We start from the raw sequence: 23,627 nt of genomic DNA, 5'->3' as shown, positions 1-23,627 counted from the left end.
TTGGGAGGTCATCCGATGTATTTCTGTATCAGTTGCCCTTTCTGTTCTAGACAGACGTTAATGAAATGTGAATGTATATATCTGTACAGAAACACAAAGGTCTGGATGAACAGGTATAGGTTTTGCTACCTGGAATGCTTGGGATTTTAAGTTTGTTTTATAATTTGGAGCATTATGCTTAAACAGACAAAAAAATAAGTGCGCTGTCAAGGAAGCTGTATATATTTAAACAATGAAACAATGCTGATGGTATCAATACCATGTGGCCACAGGTTTCAAGCATAATACATATTGCTTTAGGATGTATGTGTGATAGTTGGCTGCCGGTTGCTGTTATTTATACATTAGCACCATATATATATTTTTTCTATATTTTAAATATAATGCTTAAACATCCCAGTACATTTTATATGTACAAATATAAATAAAGAGTTGTAAAAATAACTCATATACCAGGCGCACTAAATAACGATTAATTACTTCTCTTTAAAATAGTTAAACTATGCAGCACCACAATAAGTGGCTCTGCACCACTCAAATCCTATAATTCTACAAAAACACAGTGGAATAATTAATGATTCCACCTAAGGGGTGTGCACCCCTTAGGTGGAATAATTAATTATTCCACTGTGTTTTTGTAGAATTTTATATGTATGTGTATGACCTAGTCACAGGGCAGCATAAATTATCTAACATTTATTTTTTCTGGATTTGAAACCATTCTGTGTACACAAAATCCTTTTTGCACTTAACTCTAATGATGTGTACACACTGGGCGATTAAAGTGGACGACTGAACGATGACGATTTTTCCATTTAAATAAATACTTAAGTTAAATTTTTTAACCAATTAAACTATTTGAAAATTTCCAATTGCCTAATTAGTCATTAGGGGAGAGGGTGTCCAACGATTTCTGGCCCTGATTCAGAGCCGCTCGCTCTGACAGAGCGCTCGCTCTGAATCAGGTCCAGGCTATTTTTATTTTTGAACGGCCTCCTAGCCGCTCGCATAGCTGTGGGTGACCACCCACAACTATAGCGAGCGGCCAGGAAGATGGTCGCGATGGTCAAGACCATCGCGACCATCGGGCTTGCGACGAGAACCTTGTGGTGGGGGTCTCGTTGCCGCAAGCCCCAGAGAGATTTTGGCTCGTGATGTCAGTGGGGCCGGCCCCAGACAGAGGCGTTCACATGGGAACGCTTCCATTTGGGCATCCACTCCCCCGGCCCGCCCACCAAAGGGGGCGTGCTGTCACTCAACATCGACAGCACGCCCCCTTTGGTACGAGACCCGGAGCGACGGATTGCCTGTCGCTAACCGGGTCTCGCGCTTGCGCACGACAGTGCCGGCTCCGTCGTGCGCATGCGCACTGGCCCACCATCGATCCGGTTGCGAGCGCTCAGCGCTTGCGACCGGGTCTGAATCAGGCCCTCTGTACCAAGTTCCAACATTTTTACCTTGAATAGAAGTTTTTCTCAACTTTGCACCTGCTCCTGACCTGCGTGAAAAGAGCTGTGGTCATTTCCTATAGAAATTAGTGTGGGTGAAATTCTCATGCCCCATTTGAATAGCAGAAACCTTGCGCTTGTGGGAAAAAAGACTTTCGAAAAATTTGTGGCCAATTGTATATGCTCCCAGATGTTTGGTTCTTAGGGATCATTGCTGTATCTATACTTCCTGGAAAAATAGAACATTTCAGACCATGGGAGAAATGTAATAATAACTGGGCGAGATGCAGGCATCGACAGGATTCTGACAAGTCTGCCTGTTTCTTTTTTTTTTAAAGCGGCAATAATATAGAAGGCAAATCCTACCTGGATGTTCAAGATCACTAGGATGACCAACCACCCCAGTTTTCCCCATACTGTCCTGGTTTTGACACCACAACATCCTCCCCAGGAGATATATTTACTAAAGTGCAGGTTTTTAGAAGTGGAGATGTTTCCCATAGCAACCAATCAGATTCTACTTATCATTTTCTCTAGCACCTTCTAGAAGATAATAGCTAAAATCTGATTGGTTTCTATGGTTAACATCTCCACTTTCAAATATCCACACTTTAGTAAATATACCCATAGGACTGGTATTCTTCAAAGTGTGTGAAAGGAAACGTAACATTCATACAGTGGCTTTATGAATAAAAAACAGAGGCTGAAAGCAATGCTTTTTAGTGTGGAATGGATTTGTCGTAAAAATCCCATGAACTACAGTAGGAATAATCCCATACCTGGCAACACTGTTTGCAACAAATAATTCACAGTTTAATAGATTCTCCATTGTTGCATCTAATACTCCTTTTCCACCGGCCAAAATACCTGGGTTATTGCCGTGTCAACCAGGGTAGCGAAAATCCCGGGTCTCGAGTAGAGTTTTATGAGGGTAAAACCCTGGTCATGCTCAATGGAAATGAGTAACCTGGATCTTCTGACCTGGGACCCGTTTACAGCATGGTGATTGGCTGACATCGGAATCTGTCTGTGAGGTGGGAGAGATTATAGCCTCTCCGTATGGTCCGGACTATTCTGTTTTTTACCCCATCCCTGCTACATATGGGGAGTCTGTAATCTCTCCCTGCCCGTCTCAGCTGCCCGTGACAGCTGTGACATCAGACAGCCTGCCTAAAGGACACCCCCCCACCAGAAGGTCTGCTCGTCTGCTCCAGTCTGGCGTTCAGGTGAGAGCTGTCGTTTCCGGTGCTTGGTGATGACATCATCTCCAAGCACTGGCACTGCACACATGTGCAGTGTTCATGGCGCAGACCCGGGTCTGTGCCACAGTGGGAACAGGGTAAATCCTGGTTCTGACCCTGCTTGGAACCGTGTTCCAAATCCCGGGTCAGACCTGGGATTTTGGTGGAAAAGTGGTAATACTGTCCTTTGAAATTCAGGGCATTGTAATCGTAGGTCCGTAGTGATTGGGATCTAGTCATCATCCTTTCGTAGGCACGGAAATATTTCTTTCTGTGTCTTTTACACAAATTTAATTAATGGTGCAATTCTTTGCCTAGTTAATGCAGGAGATTTTACTGAAATCTCCTGCTAATCTGACAGCACCATATATATAATAGCACGTTTTGAATATACATAATTTACGGAATTTGTCAGTATAGTTAAATGTCATCTCAGGATCTTTTGTAAATCCCTTTTTCAGTCGTTAAATAAAATGACAGTGATAGGAATGCATAGTTGTAAACTTTGGCTTTTTTGCTGTGGTAAGAATGTGTCCCGAGTTGGCCCTATAAAAAGTTGGTCACCCTAAACACCATGCAGCTAATCATTGGAACGATTGTACACTATAAATATTGAAGCACTACAGATGTTTCCTCACACCTAGCATCTATATGCCAACAGGAGCTAGATGCCTGGCGCAACTGAGCCCCTCCGATAGGAGTATCGTATTATCTCTTTCTATAAATGTTGCATCTTATTTGCATCGTAGACACAGCAAAACTCCACTCACAGTGTACTACAGATGCTAGGTTGCGACTTTCACCGAGCAAGAATTAGATTTAAACACGTACAAAGTTGAAGATGAAGCACAACGGAATTTGGAGTGAGAAAAAGCAGCGCCAACTACATTGTATCACTTCGTATACAGTTTCAGGGGTCTATTTACTAAGCAGTGTTAGGAGACAGAGTGAAAAGTGATAAGGTGCCAGCCAATCAGCTCCCAACTGTCATTTTTCAAACACAGCCTGTGAGATGGCAGTTGGGAGCTGATTGGCTGGCACCTTATCACTTTCTTATCACTTTTCACTCTGTCTCCTAACACTGCTTAGTAAATAGACTCCTCAGATTCCTTCGCACACAGATATACAAATGTTACACAACAAATTAATCAGTGTAATCTAGCAAAGCAGTTTTGTCACTTCTAGTTGTTTTATTTATGCAAATTAGGCGCACATTTTGAGAGAGACGTTTGGTGCGGCCGAGTCGCCCATTACCTGGCGTGCCGAGAGGGGCTGTTTGGCGCAGCTGAAGTCACAGTGTATGAGGACACATCTGTAAGTAGGTTTACTGCAAACTTATTCCCAAATCTATTATTAACCTTCACTCCTGTAGTGCTCACCCACCCCCAGGCCTGGTGGCAGGGGGCGCCAGGGGTACAACTGTCACGTGCCTGAGGTTCTAGGGGCCCCTGAGTGTAATTGCATCCTGTGCTGCTGTTGCAGTGATCAGCAGGGTGCAGGCCTGTATGAGTCCCTGCTGATCACTGCAGCAGCAATGTAGGTGTCGATCTGTGGTTCGTCCAACGTCGAGCAACAGGGCCGCAGCTTGCTCACTGAAGATACTGCCCGGTCACAAACAGATCAGAGCGACCGGGCAGCCGCAGCGCAGCGGCCGTCAATCATGTGACGCCCCTCCATGGTGAACTGCTGTCACAGTGTCTGTACACTGTTTGGGATGCTAAATTACTGATTGGTGGTTGGCACTGGCCATCCACCAATCACTGCTGTGGGAGTATCTAAGCCCTTATTGGTGGATGGCTGGAGCTATCCACCAATCTGAGGAAATTTTAAATGCACTGGGAGAGGAAGAGCTGGTTGGGACAGACATAAGGAGGAGATGGCCACCCTCATAGATCTGAGGTCTGAATTTAAATGTATCCTTATGCAGGGAGGAAGGGAGGGGGAGAGGTATGGGAAATCATGATCATAGTTGTATGAGGAGGGGGAGCAATTATGGGACAATTGTATAATTGATGGAGGAGGGGGCAGATGTGGGACATAATTACAATTTTGGAGAGAGGCAGTTATAGGACATTATTGTGTCAGGAGGGGGGCAATGAGGGGACTAATTAAAATTGTGGGACGAGGAAGGGCAGTTATGGGACATAATTATAATTGTGGGGGGGGGCAGTTATGAGACATAATTGTGTTAGGAGGGGGGCAGTTATGGGTCATCATTATTGTGTGAAGACTGTACCTGCCGAGGACCTAGGGATGTGATGTGGGGACCCTAAAAATTGGGTGTTCCGGGCCCCATGATTTCTGTTGCTGGCCCTACCCACACCCCTCAAGAATACCTGTTAATGGCAGTAAGCCAGAACCAGTTTTGTTTGCTTGCAAGAGCTGCAATGTGCACAAATCGTATTTTGATGACTGCAGTCATCTTAGCTGCTGAGATATCACTGGCTGTGCAAAACACAGAACATTGTGTTCTCTATTTAAAAAGATTGGAAAAAGCCACATGTAAGATTTTGTTGCATTTAGCTGTGAAAGGATTGCCGCAATTATATGTTTTTAATGTTGGCACAGACCTTGCAGTAAAGGACTGTCCCACTGAGGAGAAAAGGAGCCAAGTGCAGGAATTTTTTGCCTTGTCTATTACAAATGCAAAAAAACTGCATCACATTTCTTTTGCCCACCACTCAGAGAGTGTGCCAAGGCAGCTGGGAGTGTAATGCACTGTGGGAGAAAACAGGAGGAGAACTGTCACATCCTGCTTTTTTTCCAGGGCAGGAAGACATAACGCATTGCAAAATTATTGTGTGCTCTTTAAATTGTGGAAGTGTGCAGATCCCATTGTAAGTCATGGGGCTGGCACTTATACTATGGGAGAAGCATAAAGCTGGGTACACACTGGACCATATGCACCGGGACGATATTTCGGCCCGTCGGGCTGACATATCGTATTGCGGTTACACATCAGAGTGTTGTTAACGTTCACTCGTTCCGTCCTTCATTAACATGAATGGGGCCGCTTGCAATATTGTCAGGTTTTACTTGCAGCACGTCAAACCTGACGATGTCACATGCGACCGCAGGAGCGTGCAATATCGTGCATACACACTGGCCAAATTGTAACAACATCGTCCTAGTATGTATCCGGCTTTACAGAGGAGGACTCCACTGTTTCTGCTTTTTTTTTTATAGTGGGTATCTGTTGCTCCTGCTAAAAAGAGCCCACAGAAGGTATAACATTTATGATTTACACTTTCTCAATTTTTTTTTTATATATTTAATAATTTGCTAATAATAAAATTTTAAATGATGATTTTGTCCAAAAAACTACTTTTGGCTTGAGAAACTTCAAAATGTTTTTTTAAACTGTTCTAGCAGTAACCACACACTGACATTTGTGACATATTCATCTCTACTGCTCCCTCACATAGGATAATTGTATTGTGGTTTGCTGTGTGTGCTGTGTAAAAGTATTCACCTATGAATGTAGCACTTTGCTGTGACTATTATAATTTACTTTGTGTTTGGGTAAGTTTAGTTCGTAATAATTCCATTATTTGAGTCTTTCAAACATTTATATGTCACTTTTTATGTCTTAATAACTGTAAGTCACTTTGATCAATTAAATTGCAATTTGAAATGTTCATTAACCTTTTATTTTTTCTGTTCATTGACACATTTTAGAATTCTGAAGGAGATTCACAGACGTTGACAGAAGTGGATCTTTTTATATCAACACAGAGGATTAAAGTTTTAAATGCTGATACACAGGTAGGTTTTATATAAACTGCTCTCTTTTCTTTGGGAAAAAGTAAAAACAATAGAAAGGGGTCTATTTATCAAATAATATTTGCAGGATATCCCCTGCAAATATTAAAGATTCCCTGGATGTATATCTCCAATATCTGCCGCGGTCCCTCCATTTTGACAGCAGAAGCAGCTCCTATTGCGGTCTAAGAGGGGTATTCAATATGAAACGTAAACTTCGCTGTCGAAGTTTACGTTTCTTATCGGAGATTTTACCTGCGTTAAAGTATCGGGCGCGCGCCCGCTTATCTCCGTATTCAATATGAAATTAATGAAAACGGGAGCCTGCGAAGTTGGATTTGCGTAAAGTTACGAATTTTTCCTTAAAAAAATTGTAGGACCCCCCTAAAGTTGTAAAAACATGGTGGATCACTATGGGTACCACCGTTTTAGCCTTTAAATGAAAGTCGGGGATTTAAATAGCCGCAGCAGGTGTTTTTTCCCGACTGAAGAAGTGTTGCAGAAGAGCACTTAGGTTATTTTTTTTGTTTTTTTAAGTGGTCCCATCAAATTTGGGGTACATGAAAATGGGTACTAGCATATTTTTATGTCCCTTAAGTACGTTTTTAAAAATCCTGCATTTGTGCACCTGCCGCTATAAATCTATTCTAGAAAACATCTGCCACATACTTGCAGAATAGCCCTGAACCTATTTCCCTATTGTTAATCAATTTTTTCCCATTTTTTTTTCTTCACCCCAATTTTTAAATAAATTTTTTGGGGTGTCCCTATTTTTTTTAAAACTTTTTTTGACACAGTTCTTTTTAAATGTCATTCCCAGGGGTGCAGGCTATTTTTTTTAAGCCTGCACCCCTAAACCCCAATTCTGCACTTTTTTTCGACACCTATTCAATGGTGAAAAGTTATCCCCATTTTTTATCAAAGACTTTTCTAACCTGCGAAAAGTCTTTGAAATTGAATACGGTGTAAAACTAAAACCTGCGATAATGACGTCATAAGTGCGATATTAACGCAAAAACGATGTTATCGCTCCCATATTGAATACCCCTATATGTGGGCTGCTGGGCTATCGGGTTTACCAAACTCCAGAATGCGAAGCCCATTGTAGCCTATGGGCTACATTTTGCCTTCTTGCAATACGCAACTGGCTGAAGCAGAAAGTAAAGTGATCACAGATGCAATCACTTTACTTCTAATGATCACCTACAGTAGCCCCTGTTCCGGCGACTCAGTAATAATACAGGGATTCCTTATTGTCGCGAATTGCGGTAATAAGGAATTATTACTATTAGGGACAGCCTGCATAAATATGTCCCGATGTGCGTGACTTCATCATGGAAATGAGTGATTAGTACATTCACCTAATATTTACACTGTACTTTTCTCCCTGTCACAGATGTCACTTTAATATATCAATTTTAAAGCAATTTCAATGAGCAGTCATTCATTTTGAATCATAGAAGGAATCTGCAGTGCATACAGTGCATAGCAAAAAATCTCCAATTATGTATTTGAAATGCACAGTAAGGAGATAACATTTCATTGATTTTCACTAGAATTTATAGCAATGCTTTTGTATGAAATGGGTTTTAGTTCTTATCATTTTAAGTTTGCCAGGAGATGAAATGTTCCATGCTTCTTAGAATGCGCCACGTGTGGTGGTGTACGTTAGAGAATGACAATAGTGTCCTAGTAATAAATTATTTGCAGCAACATTGGGGCTGATTCAGAGCTGGGTACAGTCCCGGTCGGAGCTGCATCTTTGGCCACAGCGGAGCTGAGAAGTTATGCAAATGCTGCAGGTGGCGTCTTGTGTAAATGAGACACCCTCCACCGGCTACTCATATCCGCCGAATGCTACTGCAGACACAGCATCGATGAAACATTGCGACCATAGAGACATCTGCTCCGAAGGTCCACGCAATTGTTGGCTTCGGTACTCTTCCAAAATGGTGGTGACACACCTCCATTTCCAACAGCGCTTCCCATGTCTACCCCCAAATGCTTTACACTGCGACCGGCGTAGCGGCAGTATCGTGGCACGTGCACACTGCATCTTCGATTTGAAATATGAATGATTAGAAATCTTTACAAAACTTTTTATATGAAAACACGGAACATAAAATGGTTTTACTTACATTGTCTCTTTTGCCCAAATGCATTTGTACAGATGTGTCCACATACATCTATCCTCCATGCATTACGAGTTGTGTTAAACATAACGCGTGTGTGCCGTGTGACTCGGTTGCCGCATGCCTATATTCTGTTACAGTGTCAGTTTCAGCGGCTGTGACACTGTAACATTTCACATACAGATGCACCCACAGTCCCACACAGAATGTAGGCATGCCACATATCGTTTTAATCAGCAGAAGCTGCTTCTGCATCCTATCTGCATCACTTTGCAAATAAGACGCATTTGAAAGGATAAAGTCGCACGAAAATATGCTCAGTGCTGCCGAGTCATGCCACGGCATGGCGCGACTAGAAGGGCTGTTTAATGTGCAAGGTGGCTAGATGTATGTGGACCCATCTGTATAAACATCCTATGTCTGATCAATAGCATGGCTTCTATATTATACAGCATGACGTCCACTCCATCTATTCACATTATTTAACTGATATTTGTATTTGGACCACAAAAGTTAAGACTAGTCCCATTTAATTTTTAAATGGAAAGATGACAGGTGTTTGTACTTATTGGAATCTCATTTGTACTTTTGTTTTGTATTTGTGTCTGTATTTAATTCACAGTTACATGATAAATTACATTTTCGCTTTATTAAAAACACTGGGCCTGATTCAGAGCCGCTCGCAAAAAGCGAGCGCTCGCTCTGAATCAGGGCATGTGTGGTGTTTTTTTTGTTGCGGCCTCTTGGCCGCTCTCGCTTAGCTGTGGGCTACCACCCACAGCTTATGCAAGCGGCCATGATGATGGTCGAGACCATCGCGACCATCGGGCTTGCGATGAGACCCTTGCGGTAGGGTCTCGTTGCCGCAAGCCCCAGTGGACTTACTGCACTATTAGAGCAGGAAGTCCACGTACTGACATCACTAGTGATGTCAGTAGGTCCGCCCATAAATGGAGGCGTTCCTGCAGGAACGCCTCCGTTTGCTCAGCCACCCCCCCGCCCCGCCTTCCAAACGGGGCAGCTGTCATTCAACATCGACAGCTGCCCCTTTTGGATGCGAGTGCCAGAGCGAGTGCTTTTTGCGCTCGCTCCGGGGCTCGCGCGTGCGCACTGGGCCACCATCCGCTTGCGAGTGCATAGCACTTGCGAGCGGGTCTGAATCAGGCCCACTGTCTAAAAACCTCATCACAGTATTATATTGTGTACAAACTACAAAGTGGACAATGTAACTAGCAGTGGTGGATTTTACCTAGGGGCTGCAACCCAAAAATAAAATGGGTCCCCCCTCATGACTAACTACCAGCCCAGGACTTTCCTGCATCCCTGGTGATGGTGGATATGGGGTTAACAATAATAAAATAGATAATATTATTTTTCATTACAGGTGGACTACAAGTCCCAGGCAGCCTGCCCCATGATGATGGCAATTGTGGAAAAAGGAGTGCCAGCATTTCTAAACAATAAGGGCTGGCTGACACCTGTAGTCCGCCTGTAAAGAAAATATTAAAAGAATCACAAGACTTGCACACCAACTGTTATAACATTTTGTCACAAAAAAAATCCAACACATCTTGAATAAAAGAATTACATATTTACCAAATCTTTGCATGGGCACCTTTTCGGTCCAAGTAGGCATTGGTAAACTTAAATAATGAGTGTTACCCCTCAGACACGCACTGTACACTGTGTACAGTATCAACCCAGAATGACAGGTCGCTCAGGGACACTGCCTTAGAAATAAATGGTGAAGTGCTGATTGGCTGACAGTGGGGAATGGTTGCTATGGCCACTCTCAGCCAATCAGTGCTTCCCTATTTATTTCAATGGCAGTGACTAGTACTGGTAGTTCCTCGGGGGGAGACCCCATTTTTATAAAAAAAAATTAACTCTGTTTTTACATTTTAACCTAACGAAGCCTGCACAGTTCATAGTGATCTGTGCAGTGTTTCATTTCTGCAGCAGATCGACGTTGGGTTTACCCATGGACTGCTGTGTTATTGGAGTTTGAAACCTGATAGGTAATGATGTCGATACCTGTCATTGATCGTCAGTTTTGAAATAGACTCAAAATGCCAATTTTTACAATTAGTAAAATTTAAATTTTTACAGGTAGAAAAAGGCTTTTCATTCCCTGTAAGGACTCCTCACTCCCCTGTAACTTCAAAACTCCTGAAAATTGAAAACTAATTTTTGATTCTGGGAACTGTCAGATGTCTAACTCTAAGCAAAGAATGTCCTCTTCCACCCAACTCCTCTAGAGGATGTTGCACCAATCAGATGCTGCTTTATTTGACATCTGTGCTCGTTGAGAAATGTTTGGTGCATTTTTACAAAAAACAGGCACATATTATATTTGCACTACAGTTAGTAGACACTTTTGTAATGAACTTTGTAAAATATTGCATTTTAATAGACCTTGCAAGCCTCATAACTATGTACTAGAGTTGGTCTTACTTTATACTACCAAGTTCCAAGAGAGCTCCTTGATGTTTTTCTGAGGCATTCCGGAAGATTACACAAAAATGTCTCACTTCTCACAGGCCCTGGTTATTTATTACCAGTTACCAGTTATTTACCAACATACAGTAGGTTATGAACTGTTACCCAAACACATAGCACTCTCTGGGTCCATTGGTTTACAGGGACACTTTCAGTACCTCACTATAATTTGGTCTGTGTATATCCATACCTAATAATAATAAATGGTGAGCTAAAGGGAGCTTCAGGTTGAGAACTGTAAAATGATGCAAACCATGCTTGCCTCTCTCCTGAATGTCAGGGGAACGTACAAATTTTTGGGGAGTCCCACATACTTTCACAAGAATAGGTCACCCTCCAGCACTTCAGAGAATTGTGTCATCTTGGCCACGCCCCTTCTGGACCTGTGAGTATGTCATGAGGGGAAGGGACCTTATAATGAGAAGAACCCGGCCCTGCTCCAAGCAGTGATCAGCTGCATCTCCCCTTTGGGAAAATGTTAAAGTTGGTAAGTATAATGTAAACTTAAGTGTTCAAAGTGGTGACTCAGGAGAAATTCAGAATTGCTATAAGTGGTATCTATCAGCTCAAGAAAGTCGGGGTTACGACCAGGTCTTACTGTACCGCAGATTGTTGTTACACTTCTGTGACAAAGGTCATAAATAACCACCTGGTGTGTCTAAAAAGGATTAAAACCACCCTTTCTCATCACACAATTCATATTACCTCTGCCAACACCACTAAGATTTGAATCAAGTACTCTACAGTTTTCCATCTGTTTCATCATATACTTTCACAATTTAATCAGATGTATTGTCAACCTAAGAAATATAAAATGTAGTGTTACAAAAAATACCAAACTAGAATTCGACACATGAGCTATAAGAATATGGACTAAGGTCTTGTTAAAGTTTATGATTTAAAATGTAAAACTATCCACAATGCTTACATACGAAAAAACAGTTTATAATAAATTAATCTACAACGAACATTTATTTATTTATTAACAGTCTCTTAGATAGCGCAGCATATTCCGTTGCGCTTCACAATTGGAAACATTAATAGAACAAAACTGGGTAATAACAGAGGGATATATAGGTAGGAAGGCCCTGCTCGTAAGCTTACAATATATAGAACATAGATGTACAGGACAATATATGGACAAAATACAGGAATTAGCACACTTACAAAGTCTGGTTTCTGCTGGCAGGGATGGCCAAAAAGTGATGATCAAAACGTCAATATTCAATTGACCCCCTAGGTTATTACAAAACTAGTGTGCTGGACATGGCATTTTATGCAGCTCCATCCCCCTCAGTGACAGTGACACCACCTTTTCTTGTATTCACTGGTCAGTTTTAGGGCCGGATTCAAATAATGGCGATAACATCGCCCAATTTTTTATCACACCCGCGATAATAGAAGACTGAAACAGGCGAAAAGTTTTCTCCATCTCAGACAAGGAGAAAAAAAAATGCAAAATTCCTATTTTTGACTAAAAATGTAGGGATTTCTTTCAGAAGCCTTCTTTCAGAAGTCAATGATAAATGACCCCAATTTTTTTTCGTAAGTTGCGTACTTTGGTGAATAACGACCGCGCAAATTTGGGTGAAAAAATAATCTTTGAAAATGATAGAAAGCAATTTTTTTCCCAGAAAATTACTGTTTCACGTAAATTGGAGGTACGTTAAAATGGGTGCAAGTATGTTTTCGTGACGTAAAAACGCAACTTTAGAATATGTTAAAAAAACACCTGTTGCGACCGCATGCAATGTTTAAAACACTTGACACATCCATACCACCCCCGAAAAATCAGACCCAATACGTTAAAACCATTTTTTAAATTTTTTTCTTGTTTTACTCAAAGTTTGCGTTCCCGTTTTTCGCCAAATTACGATAAAAAAAATGTGGTAATTCATCATTGGGAGGTGTCCAAAGGGTTCTGAAAGAAATCCCCACCTTTTTAGGCAAAAATAGGGATTTTGCATTTTCTTTCTCCTGGTCTGAGATGGAGAGAACTTTTCGCCTGTGTTTTGACGAAAAACTACCAATTTTGCCTTTTTCTTTTTTTTTTTTAAATCGTCCGATTTCACTGCCGATTGTAGCAAAATCACCCATTTTCGCTGCTAATTCAATACGGCCCTTAGTGTGACTTCAAATTAGCCATCAATGGACTTCTCAGGAAACAAAGGGCTTAATACCTGAAGTCTCAAAAAGGTCATAACTCTGCACCCATTTATGATACAAATATGGGAGTTCATTTAAAATGTATCTTACGTTTCTGTTGATCATTTGGGATCCAACACAAATATGAAATCATATAATATTTTACAAAATCATGTAGCTTATAAGAATACACTAATATTAGGGAGTTAGCTTGTGACAATTTCCAGGACATCATACAGGTTCACAATTCTGAATTTTAACAGAAATTCGTTTTTCATACCCTGGGAACAGCATGTCAGGAATTTAAAACTAACTAAAATTTTGCCATTATATTTCTTTCCGATCAATGCTGGCAGTCAGAATATATTAGGTATAAATCTGCTTGCCTCTCATTTAGAGTGGCATCTTTCTAAACCCAAAATGATTCCATTATCTGGACATTCCGAATACAGATTCAGTTGCAGTTCACTCTGGCGGATTAGTAAAAAACCTAAGTTTCCATACCTTCAATCACTGAACATTAAAATAAGGTGATCAATTACAAAATCATGACAGTGGGTACTAAGGGGATGATTTATCAACAAGCAGATAAATCCTCTGGTAACTATCATTTATTACCACTACATACAGCAGCAACTGAATTATTTTCACTAGCTATTTATTACATTTCTCTTTGTGCTCATTGGCTCCAATAAGAATCTGTCCAAACGCAATCATTTACTGATGAATTCTGACCTGGCCTGCCTGCTGCGTTTGTGCAGTTATCTGGCTTCCCATGTGTACGTACAGACTGGCGGAAAAGACTATAAAAAGATTTCAGGCTATTCTTTGTTTCTAACAGAGATGGTCAGCAAACTATATATAAATATATATATATATATATATATATATTTTTTATCCAGGGCAAAAGGAACTACAAAGTTCTAGATAAAAAATGTGTTTAGATCAATAAATCCAACAGAAAAAAAATGATTTCCCTGATCACCTAATGACACAAGACCAGCAACACATAGCCTGACCTATATTACAGATACAGAGAGCTGGAAACCATCTAGGAATGATAGAAAGCCATGTTCAAATGAGGGTCACAATAAGGCTTGTGTGATTTTCCCCCATAATGCTTAGCTGTGCTCAGCTGTTCTAGATCAAAGAGAGATATCTGCAGCCCTGATTATTAGACCTGCTGTGATGGAAATGGAAATTCGTTTTTATTCTTTTCTGTCTATATATGTAGCTGACATTGTTGCAAAGGGGTCAACTATTACACAAAGTATAAACCTAATTGTGGCCCTTCAGTTTTGGCTTGTTGTGCCTTGCCGTTTCATTTTCTTGTGCTTTACAATGCACATGAAATGTAAAAGATAGTTGTTTATTTGCATTCAGGATTTTATTTAACCATAGAGCATCTTTATGTGTGCTCTGTCCGTCATGATAAATACAGAACAACGCTGCAGAGTTCTCAGTTGTCATTGGATAGCAAGTTTGCTAGTCTCTCCTCCGCTAAATTATTACTTGTTCTGCTGCATGATACTTGGGTAAGAAAGCTGTCAATATGAAAACACATTGTTTACCTAGACTATGAGAATGGAATATAGTTATTTACAAAACCAAACACCTTTAATAACATAGCTGCCAGATCCCACGCTGGATTTCCTATTGAAGCAAAAAATATTATTACAGTAGAAATTGCTATTATATGACAAAGAATTTAAAAAACATTAAATACATGTTTGATAGTTTCTATAACAGGACTGACCTTGTAATGACGATATAGGAATGGCTACAAATCAACAAAAGTGGACAATGTTTACTAAACACTTTTCTACCTGTCTTGTTTATACATGATAAGATTCATGATATGTGGTCTGTAGGAACTGTGAAAACCAGTGACCACCACACTACTGTGCTGAACTACATCACTGTTAATGTGTGTCATCAGAATGAGAATGATCAGTTGCCTATTCTCCCGCATATAGATTTGACACTGGTTTTTATATTTTCTCAATTATTTGTGGAGAGTCCTGGTTATGTTTAATCTCACAAATGTTCCATTATATTTACATCTGTGCACCTACTGCGGGTAGCGTGTGTGTTATTGTAGTCAAGATTTATGGCTCCCATATTTTCTTTTACTTTACCACCTCTGCAGTTTGCATATATTATATATAGACCTTTCTTTCAGGGGATATTGTTGTAGTGTGCAGTTCTACACAGTTTGTGCATAACTACAAAAGAATTGTGCAGTTCTAAGAACACTCCTTGCTTATGCTGGGCATACACTGCCAGATAAAATGTCTGTCAGACCGACAGACATTTTATCTGGCTGCCTGCCAGCCGCAGATGTCGCCGGCATACACTGTGAGAGAAATCTCACAGTGTATAGCCCGACATCCGCGCTCCGCCCCCGGGGGAGGAGACATTTCCTAGGAAGGAACACAGGAAATGTCTGTCTGTCGGCCGCGCTGGGCATACACTGCCCGATGCGGCCGACAGTTTCCCGGGTAAATATCGCATTGGACGGGCATGCTGGACAATCCAGCATGCCCGACCGAGCAATATTTAACCCTCGGTCGCCCGCATACACGCTGCAATTATCGCGGCAATCCGCCGATATCGGGCGGATCGTCCCGATAATTGCAGAGTGTATGGCCAGCATAACAAGTACAGAGATAATAATTCCCTCCAATCAGGACTCAGCATACACTCCTATGACCCCCTGCTCAGACTGTGATTGAGGCTGAGCCAATAACATTGCACTTCTCATTATAGCTGCCAGTCCAACGTCTTCACTCTACCATTAACCATTTAGGTAATGACCCAGGGCACAAGCAGAATTTGCAAACTCCCTCTGAGTTGATCGCCCAGCTCTGCCTGTTTATAAGGAAAGTTTTAATAAAAAAAACAACTATATATATATATATATATATATATATAAAATATATATATATATATATATATATATATATATATATTATTTAAATGGCTGGCTATGGGTGGCTGGCAGACCTCCTAGAAACCACTGGGCCCTGGGCTGCCTATTGTGTAATCTGGCCCTGCTCACAATGACAGTGCAAAACTGTTGCAGTGTACTGTAGTATGCAGTAATTACTTGGCAAGTGCGTATGAATGGAATCACTGTTATTTCCATTAACACATTGTTGTTTTCCACACTTGAGTTGAGGCCCCAGAATTCCCTGATCACCCTATTTCCCTTCCCAGGACCGAACAGGAGAAACATCATCGGAGGATTTTAATCATTCTTCTTAATGAATGCTAGAGTTACATGAATAAATGTTATGTGTTTACTAATCTAGCACGTCACCTATACTGTGTTATGAACTGTGGGCCTCATGTAGAGTTGGGAGCAAAGTAAAAAAAAAGTGAAAAAAGTAACCAAAACAGAGCAAATTTTAACCTTTCCAAAACCATGTTGCATTGCAGGTACCATGTTTTATTGCAGGTAGGCAATATACAGTATAATGAGCATACGGATGTGTTGGGAAGAGTGTGTCCGCTACCTACCTAGCTCACTTCTAATTTCAGTGTGAACACAAAGCCTTGCTCGGTATTTGTGCACTTCATGGAACATCAGCCCATATTTTCCTTGCATGGTAAAAGTTGGGGGAAGGGGGTGATGAGCTGCTCAGAGATACTTGTGCAGCTCTCTTTAGAATGGGCTGTTTACTCTGAAGTTCTAAAATGATTAGGGGTTGATGTATTATCAAACCAGTTAGTATATCTACCCCAAGAAAATGAAATCAACTGTCAGTAAAACATTTTTTATGTATGTGTTTCCAATTGCCAGGTAACGTTATATATGGCACAACCAATTAAATACTAACTCATTAAAAAGACTGTTATATTAAATAAAATATCAGAATTTCAATTAGAAGCAGATTTTTTTGGAAGAAATGTAATAATGTCTTTAATTACCCAGCTAGAAATGATTTCTACTTGTCTGCATTGTTTTACCTGTAAAGTTACAAAGTGTAATAAAATGTTGCAACAGGTAAACTCCAAATACTATACCCATGTATAATAAGATAACACAAAGTAATGGCATGAAAACGCCACCAAAGGCACCTCTACTCACCCCCAACACCACCTCAACTCACCCCCAACGGCACCTCAGCTCACCCCCAATGTCACCAATGCCACCTCAACTCACCCCCTATGGGGCTGCGAACAAAAGTTCACAAGTCCGAATGTACCATAAGTGCGGCATATAGGGGATATGTGCCTTTTTGAATTGAATTGACCCCTAAGATTATTAAGATTACACAAAATATGATGAAATCCAAACAAATTCACCAAGACTCCCCTTGGTCAAAGTAAGCCTGTTTATTCTTTTACCGTATTATAAGTATTTGGTTTACCTCTGCCATTTCTTCAGTGCAGCTCCCTCTAAGCACTGACATATCACTTCACCTCTCTCTCATCCCTCCCAATACATAAAGGTCTCCCCTAGAGTTTAGCCTTCTGTCTTTGCCTTGATGTAGAGCTGATACATATGTTTGCACATTTACTTTGGATTTGGTAATCTCTGCTATTTGCTGGAATGACTGTGCCCTAAAGCATAACACACCACTTAAAGAAGCCCTTAAGATTCTCAGGCAATCCGCCAATGATTGCTCTGCCAAACTCCCCTATTAAAATATATCCAATTTGCTTTTATGTCATTGTACTTTACAGCTGCCATATGTACAATTAGTTCACAATGACTGCTGATAGGTGGGGCACTACCGCCTGCAAAATATCATAGATTAAGTTAGTGGACCTCATTTAAGGGCATATTTATCATATATATTGTGAATTAAATAAACATGATTTGCATTGCAATATACTTAAATATTGTGTCACTTTATTAATGTCTGATTGCCAGGACAGCCCTTGTGGTAGATAACTATCCCGGCGAATAATTAGCTTGTCTGTAAAAGTCCCCCGCTATCTTCCGTTTCTGGCTTTCGTAAATGCAAATGAATTCACATGCCCGCAAGCTCAATGCGCATGCAGCAAATTAACATTGGGCATGTGCCTCAGTAGCACCTAAGTACCCAGGCAGGATGTAGTTGGCATCCCGGTGCACAGAATGCCAGTGCTCATAATCCTGGTGCAGAATCCTGGCAGCTGCGTTCTCTACGGTACGTATTAGGGTTAGGGGCTGGGATTAAGCTCTAGGGGGATGGTTAGGGTTAGGCTGCGGGAGAGGAGGATTGGGCCCGGGGGAAGGAGGGTGAGACTGCAGGAGGGGAGGGGAGGGTTTAGCTGTGGGAAAGGTGAGTTAGGTTTAGGGGTAGCAGGGGCAAACACAGGATTTTTACAGGGGGGTTTACACACACACATATACTCTGTATATTTATGTATATATATTTATGTATATATATATATATATATATATATTTGTATATATATTACATACACACATACATATATATATACAGACACATAAATACATATGTCACACATACCTTACACACACCTACTGCAGACTCTCCAACATGACCTTTTCCATTAGGTACAAAATGCTCTACTCCTGGACTTCCTTCTTAATTGATGATTGCAGCCACCTGTGTTGAAACACACTTATCATCAATTACCTAGTTCAACACAGGTGGCTACAATCATACATTGGGTGGGAAGTCCAGGAGCAGAGAATTTAGTACCTGATGGGATGGGTCATGTTGGAGGGTAGGCTACTGTATGTCACACATACAGTGCATTACACACACTTACCTTGCAGCAGCTGCGGGTTGTAGACCTGATAAGGATGGGACCTGGCAGGCTGGCACCATGTCATTAGACCCCACCCACAAGCAATAAAATGCCGCAATTCGTGGGTCAATCAAGAGGGGGCGGAGCCAAATAATACGATTCTGCAGGTTTTACGTCATGTTGGCTCCGCATTCTCTAAATTGACCCGCAAATCGCGGCATTTTGCAGCGAGGAGGCAGGGCTTAAGAAGATAGTGCCTGCTCTCCAATCTCTCAGGGGGGGTTTCTGGGTACTCAGAAACCCCCTCTGCATGCGCTAGTGGGTAGAGTTAGGGAAAGTGTTAAATTACTTACCTGCAGGCGCCAGGATTTCAACCGTCGGGATTCCAGCCACCAAAATGATGTGCGCTGGGAATGTGTACCCAACCTGCCCAGGCAAAAGCTGCTTGCAGAATCCTCACGTACTCCCTTGTCTATCATCAATGAAACAATATGTAAATCCTCTAAGAGGTCAGCTAGTCTTTGATATTCTTATGTAAATAATAGAACATGTGCATTTGAACTTTGTGTATATTATTATTTACACAAAGTTCGAATACACATGTTCTATTATTTAAGTGAGCTTATCAAATATTTTCCCACTGATGAGTTACCTATTGCGCTGGATTGAGGGCCTGATTCAGTCAAGGAAAAGTCGCGACCATCGGGCTTGCGACGAGACCCTGCGGTAGGGTCTCGCTGCCGCAAGCCCAGGAGTGATTTTGGCTCTATCAGAGCCAAAATCACTCCCACTGACATCACTAGTGATGTCAGTGGGGCAGGCTTCAGACGGTAGGCGTTCCCATGGGAACGCCTCCGTCTGGCAGGCACGCCCCCGGCACGCCCACCAAAGGGGGCGTGCTGTCAATCAACATCGACAGCACGCCCCCTCTGGTGTGAGACCCGGAGTGATGGAGAGCCCGTCGCTCGCCGGGTCTCGCGCATGCACACGACGGAGCTCCCTCCGTCATGCGCATGCGCAGTGGGGGAACATCGTCCCGCTTGCGAGCGTACTGCCGCTCACGAGCGGGTCTGAATGACCCCCTGAGTCCGGTGCAGTGGAGTACCCTGGTGTTTCCTGTTCTGGGGTAAGGCAGGGCTGTGGGGAAGCATGGGGAGGGATCTGAAAAGATCCCCTCTCACTAGAAAATCAGAGGAAAGCCTCTCCGAATGCCATCCGAAGATGTCGTTAGGAACAGATGCGATTTTTAGGGCATGGAGGCGATTTTGGTGAAATCTCCTTCAAAACGACTATGATAAATTCTGGCAAAATTTAATTGTTCTGAAAATGTTTGTTTTCACAAATATTAGCGTAACATTGAATGATAAATGAGTAGCAATGCAAGACGAATGCAAATTGAAGTTGGGAGTAAAACTGGACAGTTGGGAGCTATGGATGAACTGCACAGGGTGTTAAATAATAGCCGATTACAACTGGAATTAAAAGTGGAGCTATACACAAGTGTTATTGTGATAATTGTTTAATAACTCCACTTTCTTCTCTAATTTTTCTTTACTGCATTTACATTAAGGTTCACATGAAGAGTTTGCTGTGTGCAGTACAGAATGTATTTGCTTAGCAGCAAAGTGTTACTAGAAGGCATACTGTACTTAACAACTTTTTAAACACTGCAGGAGAATTCTGGAGGGGGCAGCCAGGTGGGAGTGGTGGGCGAGCATGGTACCATATCATCATGGCCCTGTTCCCTGCTGCACAAAGCTGCGATTCATGGCATTGTACAGTGGGCCAGGACAATGGTGATGCAAACATTTCATCAAGCCCCTGGACAGCCCTCTTCACTTGTAAAATAGGCTGGACTCACCCACTGTTTTGGGAGTCTGGGAATGCCACCAGAAATTTGTGAGTCTCCAGGATATTCCAGGAGAGCAAGTAAGTATGTTAAAAAGTATATTCAAAATGACTTGGCAACTTTATTATTGTACTTAAATACCTTAGCAGAAAAAATACATTAGTTTAGTAAAATTCTCACTAAATTACTTGACATAGGGCTTCATTCAGAGCCACTCGTAAGCGGCTGCTCGTTCGCTCCGAGCGATGTTTGCACAACTGCGCATGCGTACGGATCGTAATACGCATGCGCGAACCAGTCAGTGCGGTCGAAAATCGTTTATTCGATAAATAGCGAATACCTGCTATTTTGAGTGACAGGAGGAGGCGTATGTGGGTGGTAACAGGGGAAGGTGTTTGAAAACGGGGAGTGGAGATCAGAACGCAGGCGTGCCTAAAGGTCAAAATGGGCGTTTTAAGGGTGTGCATAATTAATAAAGCAGCGTCATCGACCACGTCACTTGGTTGTTTTATAGTCAGAACTGCTCGCATGATTGCGGTAGGAAAATCCAACCACAAGAATAGCGAGCAGTTCATTCGCCTTTCGATGTACTCGATTAATCTAATAAATAGCGGACATGACGTATGATGCGAGCGGCCAGGGGGCGTTTTTTTCAAAATAACGACCGCATGTTTTGTTCGCTCGTTCAGACATAGAGGCGTGAACAGACCGCAAAGAGCGAACGGTTAATTTAGCCACCCCCTTTTTATGAACGAGTGAGCGCAAATAGCGTCCGGCTCTGAATAAGACCCACAGTTCTCATCTGTCACTAATTACCAGGGACCTGTTCCAGGTTTTAAGACTTTTCCTTGACTGACCAATTAGATAATAGAATTCCTAATCTGTATGTATAATAAAGCAATTCTCATTTTCTGGACATTTCAGTATCAATATATAGCTGAACATTTTAAAATGAAAATTATATGATAACCATGTTCAGCAAGCACATCAAGATAGTGTCTGTGGTCAAGTGTACATGCTATGCTAAAGCTACAGTGTACATGCTATGCTAAAGCTACAGTGTACATGCTATGCTAAAGCTACAGTGTACATGCTATGCTAAAGCTACAGTGTACATGCTATGCTATAGCTACAGTGTACATGCTATGCTATAGCTACAGTGTACATGCTATGCTATAGTTACAGTGTACATGCTATGCTATAGCTACAGTGTACATGCTATGCTATAGTTACAGTGTACATGCTATGCTATAGTTAGTGTACATGCTATGCTATAGCTACAGTGTACATGCTATGCTATAGCTACAGTGTACATGCTATGCTATAGATACAGTGTACATGCTATGCTAAAGCTACAGTGTACATGCTATGCTATAGTTAGTGTACATGCTATGCTATAGTTAGTGTACATGCTATGCTATAGTTAGTGTACATGCTATGCTATAGTTACAGTGTACATGCTATGCTATAGCTACAGTGTACATGCTATGCTATAGATACAGTGTACATGCTATGCTAAAGCTACAGTGTACATGCTATGCTATAGTTACAGTGTACATGCTATGCTATAGCTAAAGTGTACATGCTATGCTATAGTTACAGTGTACATGCTATGCTATAGTTACAGTGTACATGCTATGCTATAGTTACAGTGTACATGATATGCTAAAGCTACAGTGTACATGCTATGCTAAAGCTACAGTGTACATGCTATGCTATAGCTACAGTGTACATGCTATGCTATAGCTACAGTATACATGCTATGCTATAGTTACAGTGTACATGCTATGCTATAGCCACAGTGTACATGCTATGCTATAGTTACAGTGTACATGCTATGCTATAGTTACAGTGTACATGCTATGCTATAGTTACAGTGTACATGCTATGCTATAGCTACAGTGTACATGCTATGCTATAGTTACAGTGTACATGCTATGCTATAGTTACAGTGTACATGCAGAGCCGGCCCTACACATAGGCATTATAAGCAAATGCCCAGGGTCGACTGGAATGCCCAGGGGCATCCGACGGCTCTGCTGCTGCCCCCCCACCCGGCCCAGCCCTCCCGCTTGGCGCTTGGCCAGGTCAGAATGAGCTTCTGTACAGAAGCTCATTCTGGCAGTGCCGCAACTAGGGGGGCTGGAGGTGCACGTGCACCGGGTGCGCCGCTGCACCCGGCGCCAGTGCCCTCCAGCCAGGCGCCGCAGGGGGGCTCCAAGGGGACAGGATGGTGGCGGATGCAGGAGCGGCTGGCTTGCAGCTCTCCTCATGCGCACTATGGGAGAGACGTCATTACGTCTCTCCCATAGTTCCGAGGACCAGCCAGGCGGACAGGATGGCGGCAGATGCAGGAGCGGGATTAAGGTAAGTGTTTTTTTTTTTTTTTGTATAAGCGGCACTACAGGGGCATTATTATGGGGTTATTACAACTGTATATGGTCACTACTACAGGGGCATTACTATGGGGGCACTACTACAGGGGCATTACTATGGGGGTATTACTACTGTATATGGGCACTACTATAGCGGCATTACTATGGGGGCACTACTACAGGGGCATTACTATGGGAATATTACTACTGTATATGGGCATTACTATGGGGTCACTACTACAGGGGCATTACTATGGGGGCACTACTACAGGGGCATTACTATGGGGGTATTACTACTGTATATGGGCATTACTATGGGGGCACTACTACAGGGGCATTACTGTGGGGGTATTACTACTATATATGGGCACTACTACAGGGTCATTACTATGGGGGCACTACTACTGGGGCATTACTATGGGGGTATTGCTACTGTATATGGGCACTACTACAGGGGCATTACT

General features: G+C 42.0%; 1 protein-coding gene across 2 annotated transcripts in view; it reads left to right on the top strand.

The window, feature by feature from the left end:
* The window catches only part of APBA2 (amyloid beta precursor protein binding family A member 2), a 416,211-nt gene that overhangs the window by 318,863 nt on the left and 73,721 nt on the right, over positions 1-23,627 (top strand). For both annotated transcript variants that reach the window (XM_088443436.1, XM_088443426.1), the window contains one exon: positions 6,368-6,454. In XM_088443436.1, coding sequence (XP_088299562.1) covers positions 6,368-6,454 — 87 coding nt within the window. The remainder of the gene's footprint in view (positions 1-6,367; positions 6,455-23,627) is intronic.

The sequence above is a fragment of the Taudactylus pleione genome, unplaced genomic scaffold, assembly GCF_031769625.1.
Source record: "Taudactylus pleione unplaced genomic scaffold, aTauple2 ptg000019l, whole genome shotgun sequence".
Taxonomy (NCBI): Eukaryota; Metazoa; Chordata; class Amphibia; order Anura; family Myobatrachidae; genus Taudactylus; species Taudactylus pleione.
This window is presented reverse-complemented; position numbering and strand designations above follow the sequence as displayed.